The sequence below is a fragment of the Polyodon spathula genome, chromosome 5, assembly GCF_017654505.1.
Source record: "Polyodon spathula isolate WHYD16114869_AA chromosome 5, ASM1765450v1, whole genome shotgun sequence".
In the NCBI taxonomy this organism is placed as follows: Eukaryota; Metazoa; Chordata; class Actinopteri; order Acipenseriformes; family Polyodontidae; genus Polyodon; species Polyodon spathula.
In genome coordinates, this window is record NC_054538.1 from 47897460 (window position 1) to 47924953 (window position 27494).

General features: G+C 39.4%; 1 protein-coding gene across 3 annotated transcripts in view; it reads left to right on the forward strand.

Annotated features, from left to right (window-relative positions):
- LOC121316004 (protein EFR3 homolog B) overlaps positions 1-27494 on the forward strand; it is a 253193-nt gene that overhangs the window by 149950 nt on the left and 75749 nt on the right. For all 3 annotated transcript variants that reach the window (XM_041250675.1, XM_041250674.1, XM_041250676.1), the window contains one exon: positions 8037-8150. In XM_041250675.1, the coding sequence (XP_041106609.1) occupies positions 8037-8150 (114 nt within the window). The remainder of the gene's footprint in view (positions 1-8036; positions 8151-27494) is intronic.

Sequence of the window (27494 nt, forward strand, 5' to 3'; positions counted from 1 at the left end):
GCTGGGGAAGTAGGTTCAAGACCTGCTCCCGTTACTGCCAGTACTCTGTAAGTGGGTCTTCACTGACCTGCCAGGGTGTAAATTCACATCAAATTGAAAATTAAAAAAAAAAAAAAAAAATAGTATATAGCACATAAGTGGACACAAAATATAGTTGTATTTTAAATATTTTCCACCATTAAATCAACGTTCTTTTGCTTGCTGGCTTCTTTGCTCTCTAATATTATAATATAATTACTATTTGCAATTTATTTTTGTATCATTCATTTTAATATTTACTGTTTAGATCACCACTTTTTCCTGCACTAGGCTAACGACTTCCCTCAAAGCAAAAAAGAAAATTGCATCCCGGCCATTGATGAGAAAACAATGCTTAAACCCAAAAAGAAAAACATTGTACTACGGTACAAAATGTACATTGCAAACAAACAAACACACACACGCACACACGCACACACGCACACACGCACACACGCACACACGCACACACGCACACACCAACCTGCTTTCTCAACTCCCTCCTCCCAAGTGAGAAGCAGAGGCCTCCTTTTATGTCAGGTGGCTGGGCGCTGATTGATTGTTAATTAAACTAATCATCTAATCAACCCCAGTCAGCTGAACACAATGAATCCAGGCAGGTAGGGGAATTTAACCCCATCCCTGCCAATTTCTAAAGGGCAGAGCTGTGCTCTGCCACACTTCCCTACATATTTTTTTACATATATTCAACCAGACATTGCCATTTTATATGTTTACCATGGTAAAGAGGCTTGCGTAAAAGATCAGCAGGTTCAGAAGCATTTAAACTAGAAACGAATGGGGGGAGAAATCAGCAAAAAAACAGAAGGGAGACCACATTAAAAACAAGGACAACAACCCAGGTAAGACAACCATTAATGTATTTATCTAAATTCTAGAAGTATCAGAAACAAAATGTTAGAACGAAGCTACTGCACTAGTAAGTAACTATGATGTGATAGGTGTTACAGAAACTTGGTTGTCTGAGAGTGATGGGGACGAATATAATATTTGTGGGTATACACTGTATAGGAAAGACAGGCAGGACAGAAGAGGAGGAGGGGTAGCGCTATACAAAAGAAACAGTCTTGAAGCCCAGGGGTTAAACCTGGACAAAGAAAATAAAACCGAATCAATATGGGTCAGAATAACGGACAAAAATTCAAAGGGCATAATAATAGGAGCATGCTATAGACCGCCAGATTCAGACAGTGAGCAAAATAATCTGTTACAATGACATTAGAAATGCGTGTAGGAAAGGAGAAGCCATACTAATGGGGGATTTCAACTTCCCCCATATAAAATGGGGAAACCTGGTGGGTAGCACGACAGATGAAATTGAAATGGTGGAAATGACAAATGACTGCTTCCTAACACAATTTGACAAGGCACCAACTAGAGAGGAGGCATGCCTTCATTTAGTCTTTTCAAATAACGAAGACAGAATAGCTAAAACAGAGGTCAGAGAACCAATAGCAAACTCAGACCACAACATGGTCCCATTTGAAGTGCTTTTTAAAACCCCATAAGTAATGACTAAAGCTATGGTTTACAATTTTAAAAAAGCAAACTATGAAGGTATGAAACGGAGACTAACAGAAGTAGATTGGAGTAAAATAGAGAAAACATCCACAGAAAAAGGATGGCTGTTCATCAAAAATGTAGTACTAGTGGTGCAAAACAATTACGTCCCTAAAGTAGACAAATCTAAATGTAAAACTAAATTGCCAAAATGGTTTAATAGATCAATTTAAATAAATATTCAGCGAAAAAGGCACTTTACAGAGTGTTAAAAAGGGACCAAAAAGAAAGTACACAGAAAGAGTACACGGAACTGCAAACACAAGTCAAAAAGGAACTTAGAAAGGCCAAGAGAGAAATGAACATTGCTAAGGGGGCTAAAACCAATTCCAAAATGTTTTTCCAATATTACAACAGCAAGAGAACATTCAAAGAGGAGGTTAAATGTCTAAGAGATACACATGGCAAAATCATAGATGAAGAAAAAAAAAAGCAAATATATTAAATTATTACTTTTCACAAGTTTTTACAAAGGAGGATACGGACAACATGCCCCACATGTCATCCAGTTCCTATCCAGTTTTAAATAACTTTAGCATAACCGAGGCAGAAGTGTTAAAGGGACTAGGAGCTCTTAAAATAATCAAATCCCCTGGGCCGGATGAGATCCTCCCAATAGTACTCAAAGAAATGAAAGAAGTTATTTACAAACCGCTAATCAAGATCATGCAACAGTCTCTGGACACAGGGGTTGTACTGACAGACTGGAAAATTGCAAACGTAATACCGATCCACAAAAAGGGAAACAAAACTGAACCAGGTAACTACAGACCAGTAAGCCTGACTTCTATTATATGCAAACTTATGGAAACTATAATAAGATCCAAAATGGAAAAAATTACCTATATGGTAACAGTATCCTTGGAGACAGTCAACATGGTTTTAGGAAAGGGAGATCGTGTCTAACTAACCTGCTTGATTTTTTTGAGGATGCAACATCGATAATGGATAATTGCAAAGCATATGACATGGTTTATTTAGATTTCCAGAAAGCTTTTGACAAAGTCCTGCATAAAAGATTAATTCTCAAAATGAACTCAGTAGGGATTCAAGGAAATGCATGTACATGGATTAGGGAGTGGTTAACATGTAGAAAACAGAAATTACTGATTAGAGGAGAAACCTCAGAATGGAGTGTGGTAACCAGTGGAGTACCACATGGATCAGTATTAGGTCCTCTGCTATTCCTAATCTACATTAATGATTTAGATTCTGGTATAGTAAACAAACTTGTTAAATTTGCAGACGACACAAAAGTAGGAGGAGTGGCAAAAACTGTTGCAGCGGCAAAGGTCATTCTAAATGATCTAGACAAGATTCAGAACTGGGCAGACACATGGCAAATGACATTTAATAGAGAAAAGTGTAAGGTACTGCACGCAGGCAATAAAAATGTGCATTATAAATATTATATGGGAGATTGTGACCAGGATGACTCTAGTGGTGACGTCAAACCTGGATGGATTCAGAAACCAAAACAGGTAAAGGCGGTGAATCTGTGATGCTACGGCGTCCAGAGTTTTATTGTAAATAATAATAACAAACAAAAAGATTTAAACAAAACACACAAAACAAAGGGTGCGTTGGCCAAACATACAGACAGACAAAAGAAATGTGGACGAACAAAACAAGTACCTTGCTGGAGCTTCCAGCACAAAGTAGCAATTGTTAGTATAATCTCCTTCTTTCTCCCATTCTGCACTCACAAACACACAACCCAGAGTGCGTGAAAGATGCAGCTTTTATTCAGCTGTACCGAGACTCGATTGCTAATCAGTCATTCAGTTGGAGTCTCAGTACAACTGCACGTGAATTAATAAAAGTGCAATTCCCTGTACTCACATATTATTTTACCTGCACGTGAAGTGCTATGCAATCCTCGTGCCTAAATACAAATATACATTTTAAACACTTGTGCTTGTAACCATATTTATATCCAATGTATAAACACCAACATTTACACATTACATACAACATAAAACACTGACAAACATAAAGGGGCAGGACACTCCGCCACAGAGATACTGAAATTGAGGAAGGAATCTGTGAAAAAGACCTAGGAGTTTTTGTTGACTCAGAAATGTCTTCATCTAGACAATGTGGGGAAGCTATAAAAAAGGCCAACAAGATGCTCGGCTATATTGTGAAAAGTGTTGAATTTAAATCAAGGGAAGTAATGTTAAAACTGTACAATGCACTAGTAAGACCTCATCTTGAATATTGTGTTCAGTTCTGGTCACCTTGCTACAAAAAGGATATTGCTGCTGTGGAAAGAGTGCAAAGAAGAGCGACCAAACTTATTCCGGGTTTAAAAGGGATGTCATATGCAGATACGCTAAAATTACTGAATCTATTCAGTCTTGAACAATTCTAAAAGGTGTTAACATTGTCGACCCAAGGGACTTTGCTGACCTCAAAAAAGAAACAAGGACCAGGGGTCACAAATGGAGTTTAGACAAAGGGGCATTCAAAACAGAAAATAGGAGGCACTTTTTTACACAGAGAATTGTGAGGATCTAGAACCAACACCCCAGTAATGTTGTTGAAGGTGACACCCTGGGATCCTTCAAGAAGCTGCTTGATGAGATTCTGGGATCAATAAGCTACTAACAACCAAACGAGAAAGATAGGCCTCTCGTTTGTAAACTTTCTTATGTTCTTATTTTCAAGGCTTTTCCAGGCCAGTAAAAAAAAAAAAAATCACTTTTTAGGCTTTTCAAGGCCATGAATGTTACCATGTGAAAATCCAAGGCTTTTCAAGGTTTTTTTTTCTCGTCCCGTACAAACCCTGTGTACATAGAACAAGGATACCATACCGTGCGTATAATACCGTGGGTACCGTGCCATATGCACAGTACCGGTTTGCTTTGTCTGCTCGGTTCAACTTTAGTTCCTCACCGTTCATACTCTGTTAAAAAGGCACCTGCTCAGTTTAAACAGTGGTACCACCTGTGGTCCAGTAGCAGTCTTGGTTCGCCCTATTTTTATCATTTTTACAGTACTTCTGCCTGTACCTACTGTACAGCGGCATTGCTACTTGCGCTATCTGAGAGCGGGTTTGTTGTTACTGATGCAGCAGTTTTTACAGTACTGTACACTGCAGACACATCCAGCCTCGGCTGGGACGTTACCTAGAATTGCGGGGGTGGCGCAGAGGATGTGTAACCCCCATTGCGCATTAATGTACCTACCCGGTGCTACAGGCACTAAATCTGTACCAAATCGACCCTGTACCATTGCGGTACATGTCTAATATAATTTGCATAATGTCTGGGTTTTATCCCCTCTACATTAAAGGTCTATCTGGCAGCCATTCGGCTTCAAATGTAAAATTGACTCTGCGTACCCAGGAGCTCAGCTTCCTGGGGGGGATGTTGAAAGTGGTTCGGCAGCTTTATTCCTTGTTGGAGGTTGAACATGGTGCTATGTGCACTCTTGACACCTCCATTTGAGCACACGCATTCAGCCGAGCTGGAATGTTATTGCTGAAACGACTGTATAGTAGTTATCACCTTCGTAAAGCGGGTGAGCGAGATGCACTCTGTACCGATCCTGCCTTTTGCTGAGCACTATCTCTGCATTCCATGTCAACCAGTCTGGAACTGGAGGCTTCTTTCCACCTGCAGCTCCATACGCTGTGCTCAGTGTGGGCCTTTGCATGCTATGTTGACCGGACAAAAAGTTGGAGGCAGTCTGGATGATGTGTTGTCTACTTTGGGACCAAGTCCCGTGGTCAAGCCCTGTCTAGGCAGAGGCTGTCCAAATAGATAGCAGACACATGCATGACAGCCTATGAGCTGGCCAACTTGCCCCCTCCAGAATGCTTACTACCCATTCCTTCAGGGCCATGGTAACTTTGTGGGCTTTATTCCAGGGTGCATCTGTTTGTGACATTTGTAATGCAGTGGTGTCGGCTACTCCCCATACCTTTTCTAGGTTCTACAGAATCCACAAAACCCTGGCTTTTGAACTACAGCATTAAGGGTGGCTTCCTGGTCAACCCTTACAAATAGGTGAACTTCTCTCTCAATTTTTTACCCTTAACCTACTCGTACTGTTGTTCCTAATGGTAATGAGCAATGTAACCTTTGGCTTAGTTCTTGTGACATTGCAGTTAGTCTGCAATATTGCCTTGTGACAACTTTGGTATTTCTACCCATTAGATAATGGTTACATTTCACAGTTGATAGGGAACGTTAGGTTATTATCATAACTCTGGTTCTCTTTGAAGTAGGGATTATTAACCATTACAAAAGGGTGTTTCCCTTTAAGACACCCGAACTGAAAACTCTATACCAAAGACTCTCGCTAGAGCAGGGTGGTGCTGCTGTGGCTCTGCCCTAAAACCACAAAATAGTAGCGCGCCCTTCCAGCAATGCCATTTTCTTTTATCAGTCATGCTGATTACTCCTGAGAGCAGATAAGTGTATCTTTCTTCTCTATATACAGTGCCTATAGTAAGTATTCACCTCCCTTGGACGTTTTCACAGTTTGTTGTGTTACAACCTGAAATCTTGATGCATTTAAATGCAATTTTTTTCCCTTTGATTTACACAACCTACTCAACACTTTGAAGAGGCAAGAGAATTTTTATTGTAAAACAACAGTTAATGAAAAAAAACAAAAAAACTCAAATGTCTTGGTTAGATAAGTATTCACTGGTAGAACCACGTTTGGCAGAAATTACAGCTGTGAGTCTTTTGGGGTAAGTCTTTACCAGGTTTGCACATCTGGATTGTGCAATATTCACCCATTCTTCTTGGCAAAATTGTTAATAGGGTAGGAGTCGAGCTAGGAAGAGCCCTATATCTAGCTCTGCCTCTCGTTCCTTGCCACCTTCCTACAGTTCCCCCTCACCTTCCTCCCCCCTCCAAAGCAGAGGAGGAAGAAAGCCCACTGATCACTTTTGTCGGGCAGGGGGCAGATCAGCCTCCTGTGGGAGAGATTTGAGAGGGCAAAGGTGGATCTCTTTGCTTCTCAAGAGCCAACACTTTGTCACCTCTGGGGTAGATGCAATGGCACATCTGTGGCCAGCACGTCTACTGTATGCGTTTCCGCTGCTTGCATTGCTACCGGTGTGTCTGGAGAAGATCAGACAAGACTGGGCCAGGGTGCTCCTAATAGCCCCTCTCTGGCCCAGGGGGGTCTGGCTCTCCTCTATGACGCAGCTCCTGAGTGGCCAGCTGTGGGAACTGCCAATGCGTCACAACCTGCTCAGCCAGGCTCGGGGCACTCTGTGGCACCCCAACCCATCGAGCCTGCAGCTGTGGGCTTGGCCTCTGAGCAGCTGCATTTGAGCTATCTAGGGTTATCAGACAGGGTGATTGCCACCTTAGAAAATGCTAGGGCAGCCTCTACTCGGTCCCAATATGGGTACAGGTGGGGCGTGTTCCAGACGTGGTGTTTGGCTTGTGGGTTCGAACCCACGACATGCCCTATGGCAGTTATACTGCAATTTCCCACAGAACCATTTTGATGAGGGGAAATCCCACTCTTCTGTCAAGGTCTACTGGGCAGCCATTTCGGTGTGCCATGTGAAAATCGATTCAGTCTCCACCGCCATTTCACTAGGGGTCAGGCAACTTTTTCATGGGTGTTGCTCCACGGTGCTTCTATCCAGGACATATGCAGTGCAACAGTGTGTGGGCTTCCTCCCTTACATTTGCCAGATTCTGTCAGCTGAATGTCGTGGACCTGCAGAATTCTTTGATTTGGCACAAGAGTACTGAGGGTGGCTTGCCAGTCTACCCTCATGATATAACATTAGAGGTGAGTCCATCTTAATGTTATATTATATATATATATATATATATATATATATATATATATATATAATATATATATATATATATACATACATACATACATACATACAGTGACACAAGTGGTCTTAGCTTGCGTTGGGTTGTATTCCATGTCCTTGCAACAGCTTAGGTATACTGACCCATTTGTAATGGTTAATATGCCCTACTTGAAGGGGAAAGTTAGGTTATTATGGGTGTCTTAAAGGGAAACCCCTATTTGTAATGGTTAATATTCCCATTTCAGGGAACCAGGGTTATGATAATACCCTTAAGTTCTCTGAAATAGAAATGTAACCATTAACCTTCAATGTCGCTGCGTCTATATTGCAGCAGTCTTGAAGGAAAAATTATGACAATGTTTGTGTCTGTAGCCTTGTGCCCTCAGGGGCAGGAATAACTGCATCACAGGCACTGTCGTACAGCTTTGCTATATCTTATTCCAAGGTTATGATAATAACCTAACGATCTGTACCATTCAACTCTCCCCTTCTTCACTCCTTACTGCACTGTCATTCTCACTTGCCAATCTGTGCTTCAAAATTCACAGCCTTGTCTGTCTCTCTCTCTAACTGTACATTTCTCTCCCATTACCCTCCATTCACCTCTGCCTCATTCTCAAAATGTCTCTCCCAGGGTCTTTTGCCAACACTCTTCCCACCTACCAGAGGTCTGAGGTGATGCTGTTTATCATGGGGAAGATTCCTCTACCTGAGGTCCATCCCGCTGTGGGTTCTGCCAAATCAGGGTAAGAGCTGCTCACGTTATCTGTTCTGAAGGGTGGAAACAGTAACGGCTCCTGATTCTTTTTTTTTTCCTTATACACAATAAAATGTTTAGGGGTGCAACAATTAATCAATGCATCTATCATTGATCATCGTTCCTTAAACTTTACCAAGCTTCGATTACATTTTGGTGAATCGATGCATCAAATTAGTACCCGGTTTTAAATCTCCTGTTGCTGGTTTGCATTAAAACCTTGAGTGTGAATGCGCTGCTTCTAGTACTAGTATGGTAGATTAGCACATTTAAGCCTCCATTATGCTTGGATAAGACAAATCAGAAGTAGGCCAAGAATTCACGTTTTTTTTTTTTTTTTTTTTTTTTTAAGTTAAATATTAAGGCAACACTAAGGCTGAATTTAGTACGATAGTTACATTAGTCAGGGTTTATGAGATTAATTAAAATGATATGCTTTTGGACATAAAATATAAACACTATTAAACATCCATAGTTCAGAAATTATTTCTGTTAAAATACAGTATTTATTATTACACTGTTAATCTGATGAGGACAGACGCATATTCTTTTCAGTTGTCAAACGTAAGTCCTTTGTATTTCTTTTTTTATAATCAGAAGTGTTCTAATTTGAATGCAAGTCATGCCTTTTTTGATTAACTGTTATGCTCAACAATGTTTTTAGTTATTAGATCTTCTGTTAAAAAAAACCAAAACCTAACGTTTGTTTATTTTAAAAAATAAAACATCAGTGCATCGATAATCGAATACACAATTAGGGTGCCGATTGCACCTCTAAAAATGTGCACATTTCAAAAGGTACTACGTGCAGGATTTTCAAAAGTTCATAATTGATAACTACAGTGTTAATTAATACATTTTCAAAAGGTTGTTATGCCTATTTCATTATCAAATAATCTTGCTAACGTGATTTCCAAAATTATTTATGAAATAATGTTAATATATTAATGAGCTGTGCTTCTTGTGACTTTCTTTTCTTTGTGGGAATTTAAAAGCAAATCCCTGTTAATTGTCATAATTTATCAGAAGTTAATTTGCACTTCGAAAAGGAGGGTCTTAATAAACAGAAGACTATAACTCACCTTGAAACAGAAACTTAACACTCTGCAGCTGTGACGCCGACCATACAGATCAGTGCTTCTCAAACTTTTTTGTTTGCGGACCACCTGAATTTTTGTGGGATCTCGGCAGACCACACAATAAACACTATAGCAGACTGAAAAATAAAAATAAGCAGATAAAAAAAATCATTATAATAAGAAGAATAACCGTATACTTCCCTTTATTTGTTTTAATATCATGGGCAGGCCTGTTTCTGTGAAAAAATTATTTTAAAATTGGAGTCTTAACGAATGGTTCTAGTTTACTTCTCATAATACAAATTTAGTGGGGGAGGGGGGGCAGATTTTTTTATTTTTATATTGATCATTACAGCAGAAATTGATTTGTGTAAATTGGTAAACTGTGAAGTTACAATACACCCATGAGGTACCAGCACAGTCGGAGCTACGAATCTCCAACTGTAACATTTATTTATAAAACAAATGTTTGAATGATGCACGCTGATTGGCTGTTGAGGATTTTTTACCATGCAGTTATATAGTACAATGCACGGCGAAACTTGTTTTTGCCAAAGCACAGTTCAATTAATAAATGATACTTACACAACATATTAAACTCGCAATAAATGTACACATTGTTGTGAGAGGTCTATTTAAAGTTTTAAAAAATGAGTGACATTCCTTTCATCACATTTGATCTTTTTGGAGGCATGACAGTGGACATTACAAGAAAAAATAATAAGCAAGAGATACAAAGATTTAACAAGTCAACAACTTCTTGAAATCAAAGAAATGTTGACTTAAAAACTGTTTGTCTTGGAAATCTAAACAGTGTACGTTAATGTGTGCTTCCGTGCGTATTTCAGCTGGTCAAGAGTACTCAATGTGTTATGTTAGCCTCTGTGATGGTCTCAATTGCACCGGAAAGAGTGCTGACATAAATTGCAATGATGAAGCATTTCAAAATGCCAATAATGTATTTTTGTATTGGCTTCTCCAGGTCAGCAGTAGTAATGCGTGGATAGTGAACTTTGCCTTTGCCTCCTTTTCTGTATCTTTTCATAATCAACAAAAATACACAATTGACATTTTTAAATGCTAGGTCACTGACAAGGCTAACATTTTGTGTTATGTCAGCTCTGTTTACGGAGCTATTGAGACCAGCACGGTGGCCTCATTCATTTTATAATTACAATAAATGGAAAGTTGAAAACCTCCAGTTTAACCCTAAGTCCAAGTCTAAGTCCGAGAGTACAATTTCCCTTTCCAGTCCGATGTCGGACCCTGTCCAACATCAGCAAAAAGATGTCAAGCACAGGTCTGTAGAGAAAACCTTTCAATGGCTGAGAGATGAAAAAAAAGAGCGGATCTGAGCAATACACATAGTCCCTGCACCACAGTGATAATACGGACATAAACAAAGGAGGTAGCTGCTTCTGCATCCAGTGCTCAAAGAATATCAGTGACATTTGCAGAGGTTTTTGAGATGTTATAGTGATAAAATAATGACTTGGATCGCATCATTGAGGAGTTTGGTGATAAAACAAGTGATCTGGAGAGGATTTATCACTATACATGTCTATAAAGAGGTATGTGAAAAATACAGCGAACAAGGGGTGGGGCTTCGCTGGAGATACAGTACTGATGTCCTTTTGCTATGCAGTGCATTTTAAACCTGCTTTACTCTGGGGGAAAAAAAATATATATCATATATATATATATATATATATATATATATATATATATATATATATATATATATATATATATATATATATATATATATATATATATATAGGGTATATATTATATATAATATATATATATTTTAAATACGTGTGTGTAAAATAAATAATAAACAGCGCATGTGAAAATAAATTGGACCTGACGTGCCTGACAAGTGCTGAATAAATGGACTGCTAAGGGTTAATGTTTACAACAAATATGACCTTGTTTGACAGACTATTTTGTCTCCAAAGAGGAAGGATATGTAATAAAACTGTTTGTTCTTTTGAAAAGTAAAATCACTTTTTATTTTTTATTGTATCCATTTTATAATCGGATTAACAGGGCTTGTGCGTTGTGTTGCTTCGCTTCATACCTCCAACCCAACTACAGCAGTATGTTAATGCAACAGAACGCACGCCCTGCCGTGTGTTTCCTTACTGTACAAACTGATGTGTCTTGTGCACATGAGCGCAATACACGAAAACTCCCTAGTAAAGAATACATTTTAGACACTCCAAAACTACAGTGGCTTGTGAAAGTATTGACCCCCCTTGGCATTTTTCCTATTTTGTCACCTTACAACGTGGAATTAAAATTGATTTTTATTTGGATTTCATGTAATGGACATACACAAAAAAAAAGATTTTGTCTAACATATTTGTAATATTGTCAGACTCCCCCCACACTGTATGTACCAGCGGTGTACCACAGGGATCAGTATTAGGTCCTCTGCTATTCCTAATCTACATTAATGATTTAGATTCTGGTATAGTAAGCAAACTTGTTAAATTTGCAGACGACACAAAAGTAGGAGGAGTGGCAAACACTGTTGTAGCAGCAAAGGTCATTCAAAATGATCTAGACAAGATTCAGAACTGGGCAGACACATGGCAAATGACATTTAATAGAGAAAAGTGTAAGGTACTGCACGCAGGAAATAAAAATGTACATTATAAATATCATATGGGAGATACTGAAATTGGAGAAGGAATCTATGAAAAAGACCTAGGAGTTTTTGTTGACTCAGAAATGTCTTCATCTAGACAATGTGGGGAAGCTATAAAAAAGGCTAACAAGATGTTTGGATACATTGTGAAAAGTGTTGAATTTAAATCAAGGGAAGTAATGTTAAAACTGTACAATGCACTAGTAAGACCTCATCTTGAATATTGTGTTCAGTTCTGGTCACCTCGCTATAAAAAAGATATTGCTGCTCTAGAAAGAGTGCAAAGAAGAGCGACCAGAATTATTCCGGGCTTAAAAGGCATGTCATATGCAGACAGGCTAAAAGAATTGAATCTGTTCAGTCTTGAACAAAGAAGACTACGTGGCGACCTAATTCAAGCATTCAAAATTCTAAAAGGTATTGACAGTGTCGACCCAAGGGACTTTTTCAGCCTGAAAAAAGAAACAAGGACCAGGGGTCACAAATGGAGATTAGACAAAGGGGCATTCAGAACAGAAAATAGGAGACACTTTTTTACACAGAGAATTGTGAGGGTCTGGAATCAACTCCCCAGTAATGTTGTTGAAGCTGACACCCTGGGATCCTTCAAGAAGCTGCTTGATGAGATTTTGGGATCAATAAGCTACTAACAACCAAACGAGCAAGATGGGCCGAATGGCCTCCTCTCGTTTGTAAACTTTCTTATGTTCTTATGTTCTTATGTACAGTGTAGACTATCACCTTCACACGTCTGTGTGCACATACTATAACGTTCTTATAACATTGTAAGTGTTTGGTGGATACTTCTATTCATGTTGAGTTTATTTATCGCAGAGGCGAGCACAGAGTACCAGAGAAAATGCATAATTAGAGGAGTTCACCAAACAATTAACTATAAACAAATATTTTATTGGGTTGGGGAGTTCTATCATCATTTTAAAAGCTTAATAAACTGTCAAGGCTACTGTGGCCACTGACGATGTACAAGGTTTCTTTGACAACAGTTGAGAAGCTGGAAGCTTTAATCAGTTCATACATCAGGAAATGCTTATGAGTTCCGTGCTGCCTCAGCAGAGTGGGACTTTATGCTAAAGGAATATTGCAGCTACCAGTCTCTGTTCTAATCGAGTAGTTTAAGTGCATCAAGGTCCGACTGGAAATTACATTAGTAGATTCACGCAACAAATGCGTAAGGGAGACAGCACCTGTGTTGAAAACTGGAAGAAAGTGGTCGGCAAAGAAAGTCATGGAAGATGCAAAGGCTACCCTTTGAATCAGTGATATTGAAGAAGGGGTCTTGGTCTCGGTTCAGCTCCTCCTTACATGGCACAAGGCAACCCCAGCTCAACAGACGGAGGAAGCTGGTAGTCAATGAGATGCAAAAGCAGGAGGAGAGGATAAGGTGTATAAAGGCCGTTTCTCAGACCAAGCAGGGAGAATGCATGAGACGGGAGAGTGTGAAACAACCAAGATCGGCTGGCAAGACCTATGGACAATGGAACAGAGCAGGATAAGTTTCCTCATCAGATCAACGTATGATGTTCTGCCATCACCACATCACCTAAACCTCATGGATCCCTGATGTCCTTTGTGTTCATCACCTGCAACATTAAGGCAAGTTTTGAGAGGATGTAAGGTGAGTCTTAGCCAAGGATGGTTTACTTGGTGCCATAACCAGGTGCTGTGATGTTTGGCCTTAGCATTGGAAGACAAGCGTAACATGACCAATAAGGTGCCACAAGTTCCGTCAAAGCATTACACACAAAAGACAACATTCCTCCGCGCAGGAGAGCAACCACCAAGAAAAGGTGTTAAATCCAAGCCTCGCCCAGGACAACTGGAAGCTTAGTTCAGTTCTGGTCACCTCGCTACAAAAGGATATTGCCTCTCTAGAAAGAGTGCAGAAGAGAGACCAGAATTATTCTGGGTTTAAAAGGCATGTCATATGCAGACAAGCTAAAAGAATTGAATCTATTCAGTCTTGAACAAAGAAGACTACACGGCGATCTGATACAAGCATTCAGAATTCTAAAAGGTATTGACAATGCACGAAACAACTTGCTGAGTATGTTGGCCGGCATATCATGGGGAGCACGAACACCGGTCCTCCGGTCCATAGCCCTTGCTGTCTGCTACTCAACAGCTGAGTACTGTGCCCCAGTCTGGTGTCGCAGTTCACATGCAAAGAAAAATGATACTCAGCTGAACTCTGCAATGCGGACCATCTCCGGCACTTTTTGCTCAACTCCAGTCCAGTAGCTACCGGTGCTGAGCAACATCACACCTCCACACATTCGCCGCAAGGAAGCAGTGGTCAAAATTGTCAACAAGATCCAGGATAACCCGGCACTACCATTGCATGACTTTATCCTCCATCCGCCCAAGGTGCGTCTGGAATCTAGACGTCCAGTCTGGCTGTCACTTCCTGACCCTGATTGGTCATCAACAACCCAGTGGCAAGAGGAGTAGTTCCAGAGCAACACTCGCAAGCAATTCCTCATTGCCGACCCAACAGACCGCCCGCCCGGCTTTGACCTGCCACGCCAAGATTGGACTTTACTCAGTCGCTATCGTACTGGTCATGGTCGGTGTGCAGCGTGTCTTTATGACTGGGGCCTCGTAGACAGCCCACTCTGCTCATGTGGGCAGAAACAGACAATGCTTCATGTTGTGGAGGACTGCCCGCTGACAAGTTTCCCGGGTGGACTCCGTGCATTACACACAGCTGTTGATTCAGCAGTTGCTTGGCTGCGCAAGAACAGCACACGCTAAGAAGAATGTCGACTCAAGGGATTTTTTCGACCTGAAAAAAGAAACAAGGATCAGGGGTCACAATGGAGATTACATAAAGGGTCATTCAGAACAGAAAATAGGAGGCACTTATTTTTCCACCTGAGATTGCCACCAGTAACATTCAACCAGTCATTGTCTTGTGGTCTGGATCAACATGCCTTGTTCATCTGGTAGAGTTAACAGTGCCATGGGAGGATGCTGCTGAAGCGGAACAGCAAGGATGCCGTCCGATTTTTACCTACATTCCAGACAATCGTAAATCAGCAGTGTATGTGTGAAGTTATCTAAATAAATGTACATTCTGCATGACATAATGTACAATTAAAAAAGTTTACAAATTATACACAAACATAGATATTCACATTATTTTTTCTTTCATTCCCATATGGCTGCTGCTCGCAGTCTAGCTGTACACTAGTAGTTTCTATAACTTAGACTTATGCAACCATTAATTTTTCTTTATCTTGTTAACATGCCTTTTGATTAACAAGTTCCCCTTATTTAATTGTTGAGACAGAAAGTGATGTACCTGACCTGCGACAATTAAGCTTTTTAACAAGAAATGCGTTCATTAACGACTTCACAGACTCAATTGCAAAGCATTAATGGATTGATTTAATTAACACATTTGTTTGAAAATCACTTACTAATAAAGCTCTTGTTACTATATCACGAGTTTGATACAATAACACTGCTTTTTTAAAAATCCTGCCCTTTGTAATTTAATAAGAAATGTAATACAGTATTGTATTATAAGCAGCACATAAGGCAAGCAACAGTATAACAAAAACATTGTGGACTGATTAAAAATTAATCTTGAGTGATGTAATTTGTAGAAAAAATATTTTTACAGCCCATGGACAATTTTTTAATCAATATAGCCAACAGAAAACCGCTGGGAAGATGAAGAGGTGGTTTGAAAAACCAAACGGCGAATACTCGCAGTCAACCATTTTGTTTTTTCGTACCATGAGCAATTAAAAGGCAATTTTGTTTTGGTCCTCCTTATTGAAAAAGGTCCACTTTAGGCTTTGGACGACCTTTATTATTATTTTTTATTTTATTTTATCTTCAATTGAAAGTGAGGAAAATGGCAACATAATCTTCTTTAATGAAAGGGTGGCTGCTCGAATCACTGCTCTAACCACAAGGACACACTGAGCACTAACATCTAGGCTACATTATCACCTAATCCCTCAGGTCTAAGCACTCAGCCACAATACCTCCCAGTCCCTCTGCTTTAACCACTAGGCTAGTGCTTTTCAACCTTTTCTTCTCCTGTACCAGTGTTTCCAGCATGGACCACCAGGTGTACCGGTAACTATGTGCAATCTTAAACTGCTGTTGTAAAACCAAGACCTACAACATTACAACCAGGTTTGTGTCTGTACTCACTTATTTGTTGCCTCATTCTGTTGAATGTTTAATCTATGCACCTCATGACTGCAATTAACTCAGCATGTTTATATTTTAAAAATTTTGCAAGTGTTGTGTATGGGATTGGTGACCACACCTTTAATTGTGTCCAGTTGTAATGTGGAAATAGTATGATGCAGCTCCCATGCTCTGTGTTAGTGAAGTCCTGATCTAACAGTATGTAACAGACACCTCTTGTGATTTACATGTTGTTGTTTATCATTCAGTAATTTTTTTTTAAATTGCAGCAATTTCGTTCTGCTGTATTTGATATTAAATACACCACAGCAAGCACATTGTCATGTATTTTAGATATTTTCATTAGCACTGAGAGCTACATTTTTTTTGTTTTTTTTGTTTTACTGCAATCAAGTAAGCTGCAGTACATTTCAATTTTAATTCCTTTGATTTTAAATGTTTTTTCTCAGCAGTGGAATTCCTAATTAGTACAGTATTTCTGTGCGTTCTGCTTTCACATTTCTTAAGATGGTCAGTAGTAAAGACATCACAGCGTCTGTCGTTTGCGTGCCCCGCCCCTCAATATGTTTTGATCGATTTATGACCCGTAAGCCTCTCCTCTTTTGACAGCTGTCAAAAGGCCCTTGCTTGTGTCCCTCCCCTTTTTTTGACAGCTATCCAAAAGTGCCACGCATTTTTTTTTTCCTGACATTAACAGGAAATCCGTAAAAATAGACCAACCTTAAAAATGGTATCGGTTTCAACATTGCATCCTAGTTCATATAAATAGCATAGGGGTTCCTCTGAATTTATAGCTTTAAGCCATAAACAGAAACATAATTTGCCAAGTGTTTTGGGTGCAGTATGTAATATTATAGGCTCTTGCATAGAAAAATAAAGATAGAAAGAAGAATAAAGAGGGGGGGGGGGGGGGGGGGGGGGGGGTGGGGGGTGGGGGGGGTGGGATTTAGTGGGGGGGGGGGGGGTAAAAGGAGCCGTCTAAATTTTACAACTGGACCTAGTATTACCATTCCAAACGCAATGAAAGAGCTTGATCGTCAGTATGTAACATTACAGGCTTTTACACGGAAAAGTGTATGCATTTATCTTTTGACATATCACAGCAGTTCTATGACAATAGCCCGAGCCATTACCGTGCAAAGAACCCCCATTTACACCACGGTTTCATAATCAGCATTACACTGAGAATTAACCTTGATTGAGTGTAGAAAGTCCACTGGAAGTCCCTGTCACAGAGACGGCTGTGGTGGGTGATGTCAGACCCGGAACAATAACACAGGACAGACAGAGACGTGGATGTTTGGTGAAGCTGAGCTGTGCTCAGCATTTAATGAACAAAATAAAAGATTGAAACAGAAGAACAGCACACCAAAACAGGACATGGCACTTCAGGCCTCTCCTCCTTCTCCTCTCTCCCTGATGGTGATGGAGGCAGAGGCAGCTCCAGCTCCTCTCCTCGTGATGGTGGGGGAAGTGATACCAGCAGGCATTCATCCTCTGCCGGTTGAAAGGGACCCAGCAGGCATTCACCCTCTGCTGGTGGACGGAGACCCAGCAGGCATTCACCCTTTGCTGGTGGAGGCAGATGCAGCTCCTGCTGCTCTGCACCTGGCGGTGGCAGAGGCAGCTCCTTCTGCTCTGCTCCTGCTGGTGGAGGTGGATGCAGAGGCAGTTCCTGATGTTCTGCTCCTGCCAGTGTAGGTGGCGGAGGCAGAGGCAGCTCCTGCTTCTTTGCTCATGCCGGTGGAGGTGGCGGAGGCAGAGGAAGCTCCTGGTGCTCTCTGCTCTGCTGTGGTGGGGGGTGGAGGAGGAGTGTAGCCTCTGGCAATGGGGGTGGGAGAGTGGCACCTCGTAGTCTCCTGGCGACGGAGGTGGGAGCGACATGTAGTCTACCCTTGTTACAGGGGACTGGTGCAGCTCTCCCTCACTTGCAGGGGACTGGTGTGGCTCTCCCTCACTTGCAGGGGGTGAAACCAGCATGCATTCTTTCTCTGCTGGTGGAGATGGAGACAGCAGGCATTCTCCCTCTGCTGGTGGCTTGGGTCTTAGGGCCGTCGGATTCCCCTTCTCAGGCTATGGACTCACCGACTCCCCTTTTGGGCTGTGGAAGCACTGACTCCCCTCTCTTTGGGCTGTGGACACACCGACTCCCCCCATCTTTGGGTCTGTGAACACTCCGACTCCTCCCTCTTGGGCTGTGGATGCACCAACTCCCCCATCTTGGTCTTAGGACATTCGGGCTCCTCCCACTCAGGCATAGGACGTTCAGGCTCCTTCCACTCAGGTGTAGGACATTTGGGCTCCTTCCACTCGGGAGTAGGATGTTCAGGCTCCTCCCACTCCTTCTCCTCCTCCTCCTCCTCCTCCTCCTCCTCCTCCTCATAAATGCAGAAGGGACAGGAGGCAAAGTAATGCTTGCCCTTGCAGAGGGGGTACAACGGCGATGGCAGTCGTTTGGGTCCTGGCTTCCTAGCCCTCTGGCGGAACCACTCCTCTGTGTCTTCCCCCCCATCCCATCTTTTGGGACATCTACCTGGACGGAGCAGTGCATGGTGGTGTGATTGGTTTTGCTACAGACGAAACACCACCGCCCTGCTTGCTCCTTTCCCCCTTTGCTCTGCTGCTGTTACTGCTGAAGCTTTCTTCTCCCCCTCCTTCTCACCTTCCTCTCCTGGGCTGGTTCCTCCTCTTGGAAGGGGCAGACCGCCACCATGTGCCCGTACAACCTGCAGGCGAGGCACCAGCCTTGGTCCTCCAGACCACTGAGGAGCTCCTCCAGCACCCTGCAACTGTCCCTCCAGCCTTCCATTTTTTTTTTTTTTAAACTAAAAAAAAAAGAAGCCCTTTTCTTGGCCTGACGCTTGGAGGTGTTTATCCCGCTCAGGAAACCATATGTCACAAAGACGGCTGTAGTGGGTGACGTCAGACCCGGAACAATAACACAGGACAGACAGAGACGTGGATGTTTGGTGAAGCTGAGCTGTGCTCAGCATTTAATAAACAAAAAAGGTCGAAACAGAAGACAGCACACCAAAACAGGACACAGCACTTGAGGCCAAAATAAACAGACAAAATGAATTAACACTAAACGAAACACACTAACAAACGGCAGACGAACAGACAAACACGGTGAGTGAAATTATGATCTACTTAATGCTTTTGCTTTCTCCTCTCCACACAAGGTTCTCCATTCACTGAACACACAACCCCGAGTGAGTGTAAACATGCTGCTTTTATGCAGCTGGACCGAAACTCAATTGCTAATCAATCATTCAATTAGTGTCTCAGTACAACTGCATGTGAATTAATAAATTCCCTGTGCTCACATGTTACATTTTACCTGCATGTGAGTGTTGTGCAATCCTTGTGTATAAATACAAGTATACATTTTAAACACTTGTGCTTGTAACCCATATTTATAGCCTGTGTATTTTATACATAAACACCAACATTAACACACTACATACAAGATAAAACACTTAATAAACATAAAGGGGCGGGACACTCCACCACAGTCCCCTATTAATTAGGAGATGTGGGCCCATGGTAGGTATTAGAGCCTTTCCATAACCCCTTGCCTGGTGAATTAGCATACATCCCCCTAGCGGTCAATTTTGATGTTACAGCGTTCTCATTAGTCATTTAGCTTGACCATGAATACTTTACAACCTACCGCAATGCTCTCTAGCAACCGTTTTACACAAAGAGTTTTTATGGAGTTTTAGCACGTGACCAGCTGCCTAAAACTTGTTGGGGTAAAACTGGTTGGGGTGCATTCTTTGACTCGTACGGCTACCCCCCAGACTTCTACAGGCAGCCATCATTGTGTTTTTTTTCTTATATTACCACTCTAAAGGGCTGGCTTACCAAGATATCCTGAAACTATATTGTGGAAATGTTGATAAAAATGATTATATGGTCTACAATTTCATTAAAAAAATATGTCCCCCTAAAGCAAAGTATATGTATAACGATGTATATGTACAGTGTGTAAATTCCTGCCTGTCTTTTAAAAATAAATGTTAAATAAAAAAAATGTTTGAAACAAATTCTTAAACAATATAATTTTTATTGAATATAATCAGAAAAAAAAAACAACAAGCATATTTGACACAGGCATATGTACATAAAATCACATTGAAAATAAAAATTAAAACAAAAATGAAAAGTTTACAAATTAATATTCTTCCCAGTCTTTTTTTCTCCTTTTCCTATTTCTGGAACTGTTAAGGGGGTCATTTTAAAGGTTTGCATATGGCTACGGGTCTGTATATTAGGTATCACTGAATTAGTGATATTTATAAGGGCTAGACCCTCTAGGAATTCTTCCCAGCCTACGGGGGGTCTGACGATCAGTAACGTTACTAAGCCCTGTGGCTGTTTTAATTAAATCAACCATGTGGGACCCACGCACAGCATTACCCATTTATTGTTCCATGAAGTATTACTAGAGTTCTGGGTCATGGCGTGTAAGATACATTCTTACAGCTGTGAAGGACATTTCTCATAACATAATCCTCTATCTGAGACACTTCCTTGAGTGGTATTTATACCATCTTGAGGAGGGGCTGAGACCCCAGGATTCTTATCAGCGATAACTTCATTAGGAGGGGATTAACAGTGTTAAAGTATTAGTCTCTTTTTCATCCTGTTTAATCAATGTCATATACCTTTTTAAGAGGGGGAGGTTTATTTTTATTCTGGTGGGGAAAATTAATGATTGAATATAATTTATCATTTTACTAATACATGGTTGGAATGTGTCTGTGTTTTGATTCCCCCCCCCCCCCCCCCCCATGTTTAAATTCTTCTCCTTTACAGACTCATCTGCAGACTAACATTAAGGTTTAAGAACTTTGTATAAACAATGAATGGCAAATTTTCTGGAAATTTAAAAGGGATTTTCATTAGATTAAGAAGCAGACACAGGAACAGATATGCGTCTGGTCCTGGAACATACAAGTTATTTGAAGTTAAGCGTCTCCAAAAAGGTGACAAAGCAAAGGGAACAATGGAATTGCAAGGCAAGCATGCTCTGATGATTACAGTATTTCTCTTAAGAGAAATTAAGAATTATATGAGAACACATGATATTGAGGCAAGATCTTATTACTCAATAAAGTTTGATGAATCTATTACAAACAAACCTGTAACTTGGCATTTTGAGGGAAAACTATAATGATTTAACTGTTTATATGGAGAAAATACTGAAAACAATGATTTGAAATATTGAAAAAGAAATTTTGTAAAGGCTTTCTGTATTTCGTCATTTTCACTAGCCACCGCCATCAAATCATCGATAATGATTCAATTGACCAGAGGCTGTTTAAAAACAGTTTTGAAATATGCCTTTTGGCAGGATTCACTGTAATTTTCTAAGGGTCTAGGGGAAGTTTGGCCAGAAAACAAACCCTTTATCCACAACTTGGGTTAAAAATCTTGCAGAATTTTTTCAGTATGTGTTTTCTAAACGCTATAGGTTTTTTGTTTTTTTTTGTTAGAGAAACCGTGGCCCTGGTGCAATGGCGATACGCTTCTGACTCATGCATCCCCACTGACAATGTAAGCATCTTTATAAAGACAGAGAAGATGTCTTTACCCTGACACGGACTCTAATCTTTGTGAGTAAACTCAGAGATTGGAACCCTCCGTTAGGTGATTATCTAGGGGAATTGACTACTGAACTTAAACCTGGTGATTACATTACAGAATTCATTTCAGGGGGCCCCAAAACCTATGGCTATAAAACAACAGATGGAAAAACCTGTCTGAAAATTAAGGGCATAATTACGATTACATAATTCCAAAACCATTAATCTCTCGTCTCTGAAAAATTTGGTTCATAATTTTGTAAGTCCTGATTGAGACACCCACATCAAAAACACAATGATGGCCTGTGGCAGGCAATGGCGAGTGGATAGAGGCCCAGAGACAGACTGCAGTTCAAAAAAAATAACTATTTTATTATAAATAAACACAAAAATGAAAGGGCACAAGGGCCAAAACAAAGCAATTTAAACACAAAAAGATAAAAAGCAAAACTTACAAAAAAATAACAGTTTCCAGGCTGGGCGATGCCTTCACTGGACTCAAACTTTCTAAACAACCCCAAAAAAACCAACCTGCTTCCTCAGCTCCCTCTCTCCCAAATGAGAAGCAGAGGCCTCCTTTTATATCAGGTGGCTGGGCGCTGATTGATCGTTAATCAACCTAATCAACTAATCAACCCCAGCCACCTGAACATAATAAACCCAGGCAGGTAGGGGAAGTTAACCCCATCCCTGCCAATTTAAAGGGCAGAGCTTTGCTCTGCCACATGGCCGTCTGTAGAAGTCTGGGGTCTTTGTAGCTGCCGGTTATTGAATACAGTCTGCATAGAGTTTTTTAATAAAATTTCCTTGGTTGTTTTAGAAAAATAACCAAAGTCTGGGGGGTAGCCGTACGAGTTAAAGAATTCACTGCAACCATCTTTTAAATATAGTCCCAACCAGTTTTACCCTTAGGCAGCTGGTCACATGCTAAAACCCCATAAAAACTATTTTATGTAAAAGGGTTTCTAGAAAGCATTGCAGTAAGTTATAAAGTATTCATGGTCAAGCTAAATGACTAATGAGAACACTGTAATTTCAAAATCGACTGCTAAGGGGGTCGTATGCTAATTCACCAGGCAAGGGATAGCCTATAATATTACATACTGATAATCAAGCTCCGTTTGGGGGCTCTCTGAATGGTAACAGCTCCGGTTGTTATTTTAGAGGGCTCCTTGTCTAGTCAAAAGATAAATGCACACACACACCTCTTTATTCTTCTTTCTATTTTTTTTTTTTTATGTAGTAGCCTATAATATTACATACTGCACCTAAAACACTTATAGCAAATTATGTTTCTTGGTAATGTCTTAAAGCTATTATTTCAGAAGAACCCCTATGCTATTTATTTGAACTAGGATACTTGTTGAAACAGAAGCCATTTTTAGGGTTGGTCTATTTTGACGGATAGCCTGTTAATGTGGACTGATGGTAAGGTGGCTGGAACATTCCAGGACTCAGCAGTGGGCTCTGGAGTGTTCCAATCTAATGGGTGAACAGCCCTCACAGGTTCGAATCCTGTCGATAGTAATTGTAACATGTTTATTTTAAAAATATATCCTTATGAGCAGTTATATCATTAAAAAGAAAGTCAGACATCTCCTCATCTGTATAACAGAGACGATCAGTTGTGCTTTTCTTTCTGATGCAGTGTTTAACCACCATATATTCAGTTTTACCAGAACAAGATGACCCTTTTTTTGTAATTATGTCTTATTTGGTCTTAGAATAATCCTATTAAGCCAAAGAATGTAGTGGTAACATTTGTTAACTTCTAAATTAACTTTAAAGAGGTTTTTAGATTTTATTTTGAAAATAACGAGACTGCTGCAATATCAGAATCGACCGCGAGAGGGATGTATGCTAATTCACCAGGCAAGGGATTATGGGAAGGCTCTAATACCTACCAAGGGGCCACATCTCCTAATAAATAGGGGACCTCCAGTGGACTTTTTTCATTCAGTTAAGATTAATTTTCAGTGTAATGCTGATTATGAAACCATGGTGTGAACAGGGGTTCTCTACACGGTAATGGCTCGGGCTACTGTCATTGTTAATCCGGTCATTTAACCATTTAAACGGCCATAAATGTAATGTTTCACTCATTTCATGTTTTTATATTTTATTTCCAATATTGTAAGGCATATTTTAACCTTGGTTTGTTATTCAGAGCGCGTTTCATATAGATCCACTTAAAGACAAACGATGGTAAGCATAAAGACATAAAGGACTGTAAATTAGCACTAAAATGTAATCTATTTTAATAGCATAAGAGTTGATTTTACAACGTACCATTTCTCCATAAACTCCATAAAAAGTGTGTGTATCCAACATATATATATATATATATATATATATATATATATATATATATATATATATAATAAACGTTTGAGTTAGCAAACATCACTTTTTTCGGCTTGTTATGGTAACATTTTTCACTTCGTTTTGTGTTTAATTGTTGAGCTTTTTGCTGCATTACAGTCCTTCATTAATTATTTTGTTTATTTTAATTTTCCAGGGCATTTTGTTAATGGCACATATGCAACACACAAACCTTAAGTGTATTTTTGTTTTTGTTTTTCACTGTTCTTGTTCTTTATTTCTTAAATGCAAATTTTCTTTTTAAACTACATTTTTACAGTACCTCAGCAGTAACACAGCATCTCTCTGCACTTACAAGCATTTGATCAAATTGTTACTGTCCTTCAGTTTATAAAACATGTTTTTTTTTTTATAATACAGACAGACATCATGTCGCATTCATAAATATTGACACATGCTTTCTAAGGGAGAGGCAGCATTTGTGTGCCTAACCCTGAAAAAATGGATATATATATATTTAAATTAAACACAGAGCACAGATTCCATTTTTAGTTTCATTCACTCGTATATTATTGGCAGGAAACAAAATATATCCAGAACTTGCATCATACTTTATCATTTCTCTGTGATTCAGTGGTACAAACAGATTGATACTTTACAATGGTGAGATTGACGGAGTATTGTGATTGAGGAATCATAGTGTCATAAAGAACAACTGCCGGTGTGTACCAGTTGCAAGCCTGTCACGTACCAGTACTGGTTGAAGACCACTGCATTAGGCCACAATACCTCTCAGTCCCTTTGTTCTATCCACTTTGCCAGACAGCAAGATGAAAGGTGCATGGAATGCTGTGAATCAACTCAAAAGACAGGAGCAGAGTGTAAAATAGCTTCCTTTTATTTTTCTCAAATAATTAGAGGAGTATTCTCAACAAGGGAAAAAAACAAAACAAGTTGAATGCCAGATGGTAGCTCCTGTAATTTTCTTTGTACTTGGCCTTGTCTATTAATTAATGTTCAGCAAGTCTATATTTATCAACCTTACATAAATAAAGGCAGCTGGCCTTGAGGATGAATACAAGCCTTAGTCACACTGCACAGCAGTGTCCTTTAGTGAATGGCAACAGGCGAAATGACAGATTGAGCGGGGGTTGGGGGGGTGCAGAGTGGCTGAAAGAGAGGTTGATGAGTCTTCCTGGTGGATGTAAATGCTATTCACTGAAAGGGGCTAATTAATTATACTTCATTAATTGTGTTTATGATGTGGTGGCCACCAAATCTCCTGCAAGTTATGCTGCATGTATCCTTGGACAGTTGTGTATGTGTTTCAACTGCAGAACATTTGTATAAACCAGCTAGGTATACTGCAAGTTAACAGAAAATGTGCATTGCAATTAGGACTGTAAATCTACATTTAAATCCATTGTTAATCCAGTCATTTAACCATTTAAACGGCCATAAATGTAATGTTTCACTCATTTCATGTTTTTATATTTTATTTCCAATATTGTAAGGCATATTTTAACCTTGGTTTGTTATTCAGAGCGCGTTTCATATAGATCCACTTAAAGACAAACGATGGTAAGCATAAAGACATAAAGGACTGTAAATTAGCACTAAAATGTAATCTATTTTAATAGCATAAGAGTTGATTTTACAACGTACCATTTCTCCATAAACTCCATAAAAAGTGTGTGTATCCAAACTATATATATATATATAACATATATATATATATATATATATATATATATATATATATATATATATATATATATATATAAATATACACAGAGCACAGATTCCATTTTTAGTTTCATTCACTCGTATATTATTGGCAGGAAAAGAAATATATCCAGAACCAAAAACCTTTTTTTTCATTAAAAATCAAGCCACTGATACAATGCTTGTTCCCAGCGCCCCTCCCCTTCACAATGGCATTTGCACATTAACACGAAAAAATAAAAGTTTATTTCCCAGCGTCTGTCTTTCATGGCTTCTCAATTCAGCTTACTTGAATAATTATAAGTTGTTCTGTAATTACAATAAAGTATGGACAAATAAAGCAGCGTAATCACTTTGTAACTGACATCTTCCCTTACAAAAAAATACTGCAGTAATGAAGTAAAAAAATACTGCAGTGTACTGCAGTATAAATGCAATATTTTTGACGCAGTTATACTATTTTAGTACTAGTACTGCAGTATTCTTTTTTTACTTCATTACTGCAGTATTTTTGCAAATTGCAAATAATCTTCAACAGTATAGTACCTTATCATTGTGTTTATGCCCTGCAGTATGAATGCAGTACCATTGTAGTTCTTCTACTGCAGTAAGCAGAAATTATTATTAAAAACATGGTATAATTACAAACAATACTTAACATTAATAATTACTTTATTAAACGTTACTTTAAGGGTAACACATTTTTTGTGTGTGTGTGTTACATGTTGTCATATGTTGCTAAAACTGTTTAAGTAAGGTGTGTGTATTGTTTTTATTTCCATTTTGACATCCTGGCCACTTTTGTGCACTATGAAATTGCAGTCCACTGTGCTTTCCAAGATGGCTTCACATGTACCCTTTGGAAGAACTTCAGAACTACATTTCCCATCACCCTCATCATACATACGTGAGCAGGAGGGTGATGGGAAATGTACGGTAGTTCTGAAGTTCTTCTCAACGGTACATATGAAGCCATCTTGGAAACCGAGCACAGTGGACTGCAATTTGATAGTGTAAAAAAGTGGTCAGGATGTGAAAAGAAAAATAATAAAAACAATACACAAACTTACTTAAACAGTTGTAACACACACACACCCACAGAAAATAACTGGAGTTACCCCCTTAATACTTATACACGTATGCATGAATGTCTTCCTCTGTCATTTATTCTTGATTTTCTTTTGGAGCTGTAGAATGAAATAGTGAAACTGTGTTAGGAGATTATCTAGATTATGAAAACAAACAAATCCATAATTTTACCACAACATTTTAAAACAAATCTAATCAGGTTTAAGGCTGTTTTTGTTTCCGCTGCATGTGAAAACAGATAATCTGTAAAAATGAACCATTTATATTTCTGCAATACCTTTCATTATACGAATTTGAAAGAACACATTGCAACTTCATAACATTAGCAAGTTTCTGCAAAGCATCTACTATAACATACTTGAAGTATGTTCATAAGCATGTGCGAGTTTGAATGTGAAGGTGTTAATGTATTTGCCATTTTTAAACTGGATTAATACTGCGTTCACCTGCCACGTTTTTTGCTTCATCGTATATAAAATTTAAAAAAATGTATTTATCAATTCATTTACCATTTATTTTAGAAATATGTACACAGTATGTGTGTGCTCTGATCCTTATTTTTTTTGTGTGTCATACCTTATTCAATAAATTACTTCCTCTTTTTCCAAAGTTTGTCTTTGTTGTTTAATTTAGTTCTTATCACAGCTTTATTTGTGCTGTTCTCTACATTACATTTCTGTCTGAG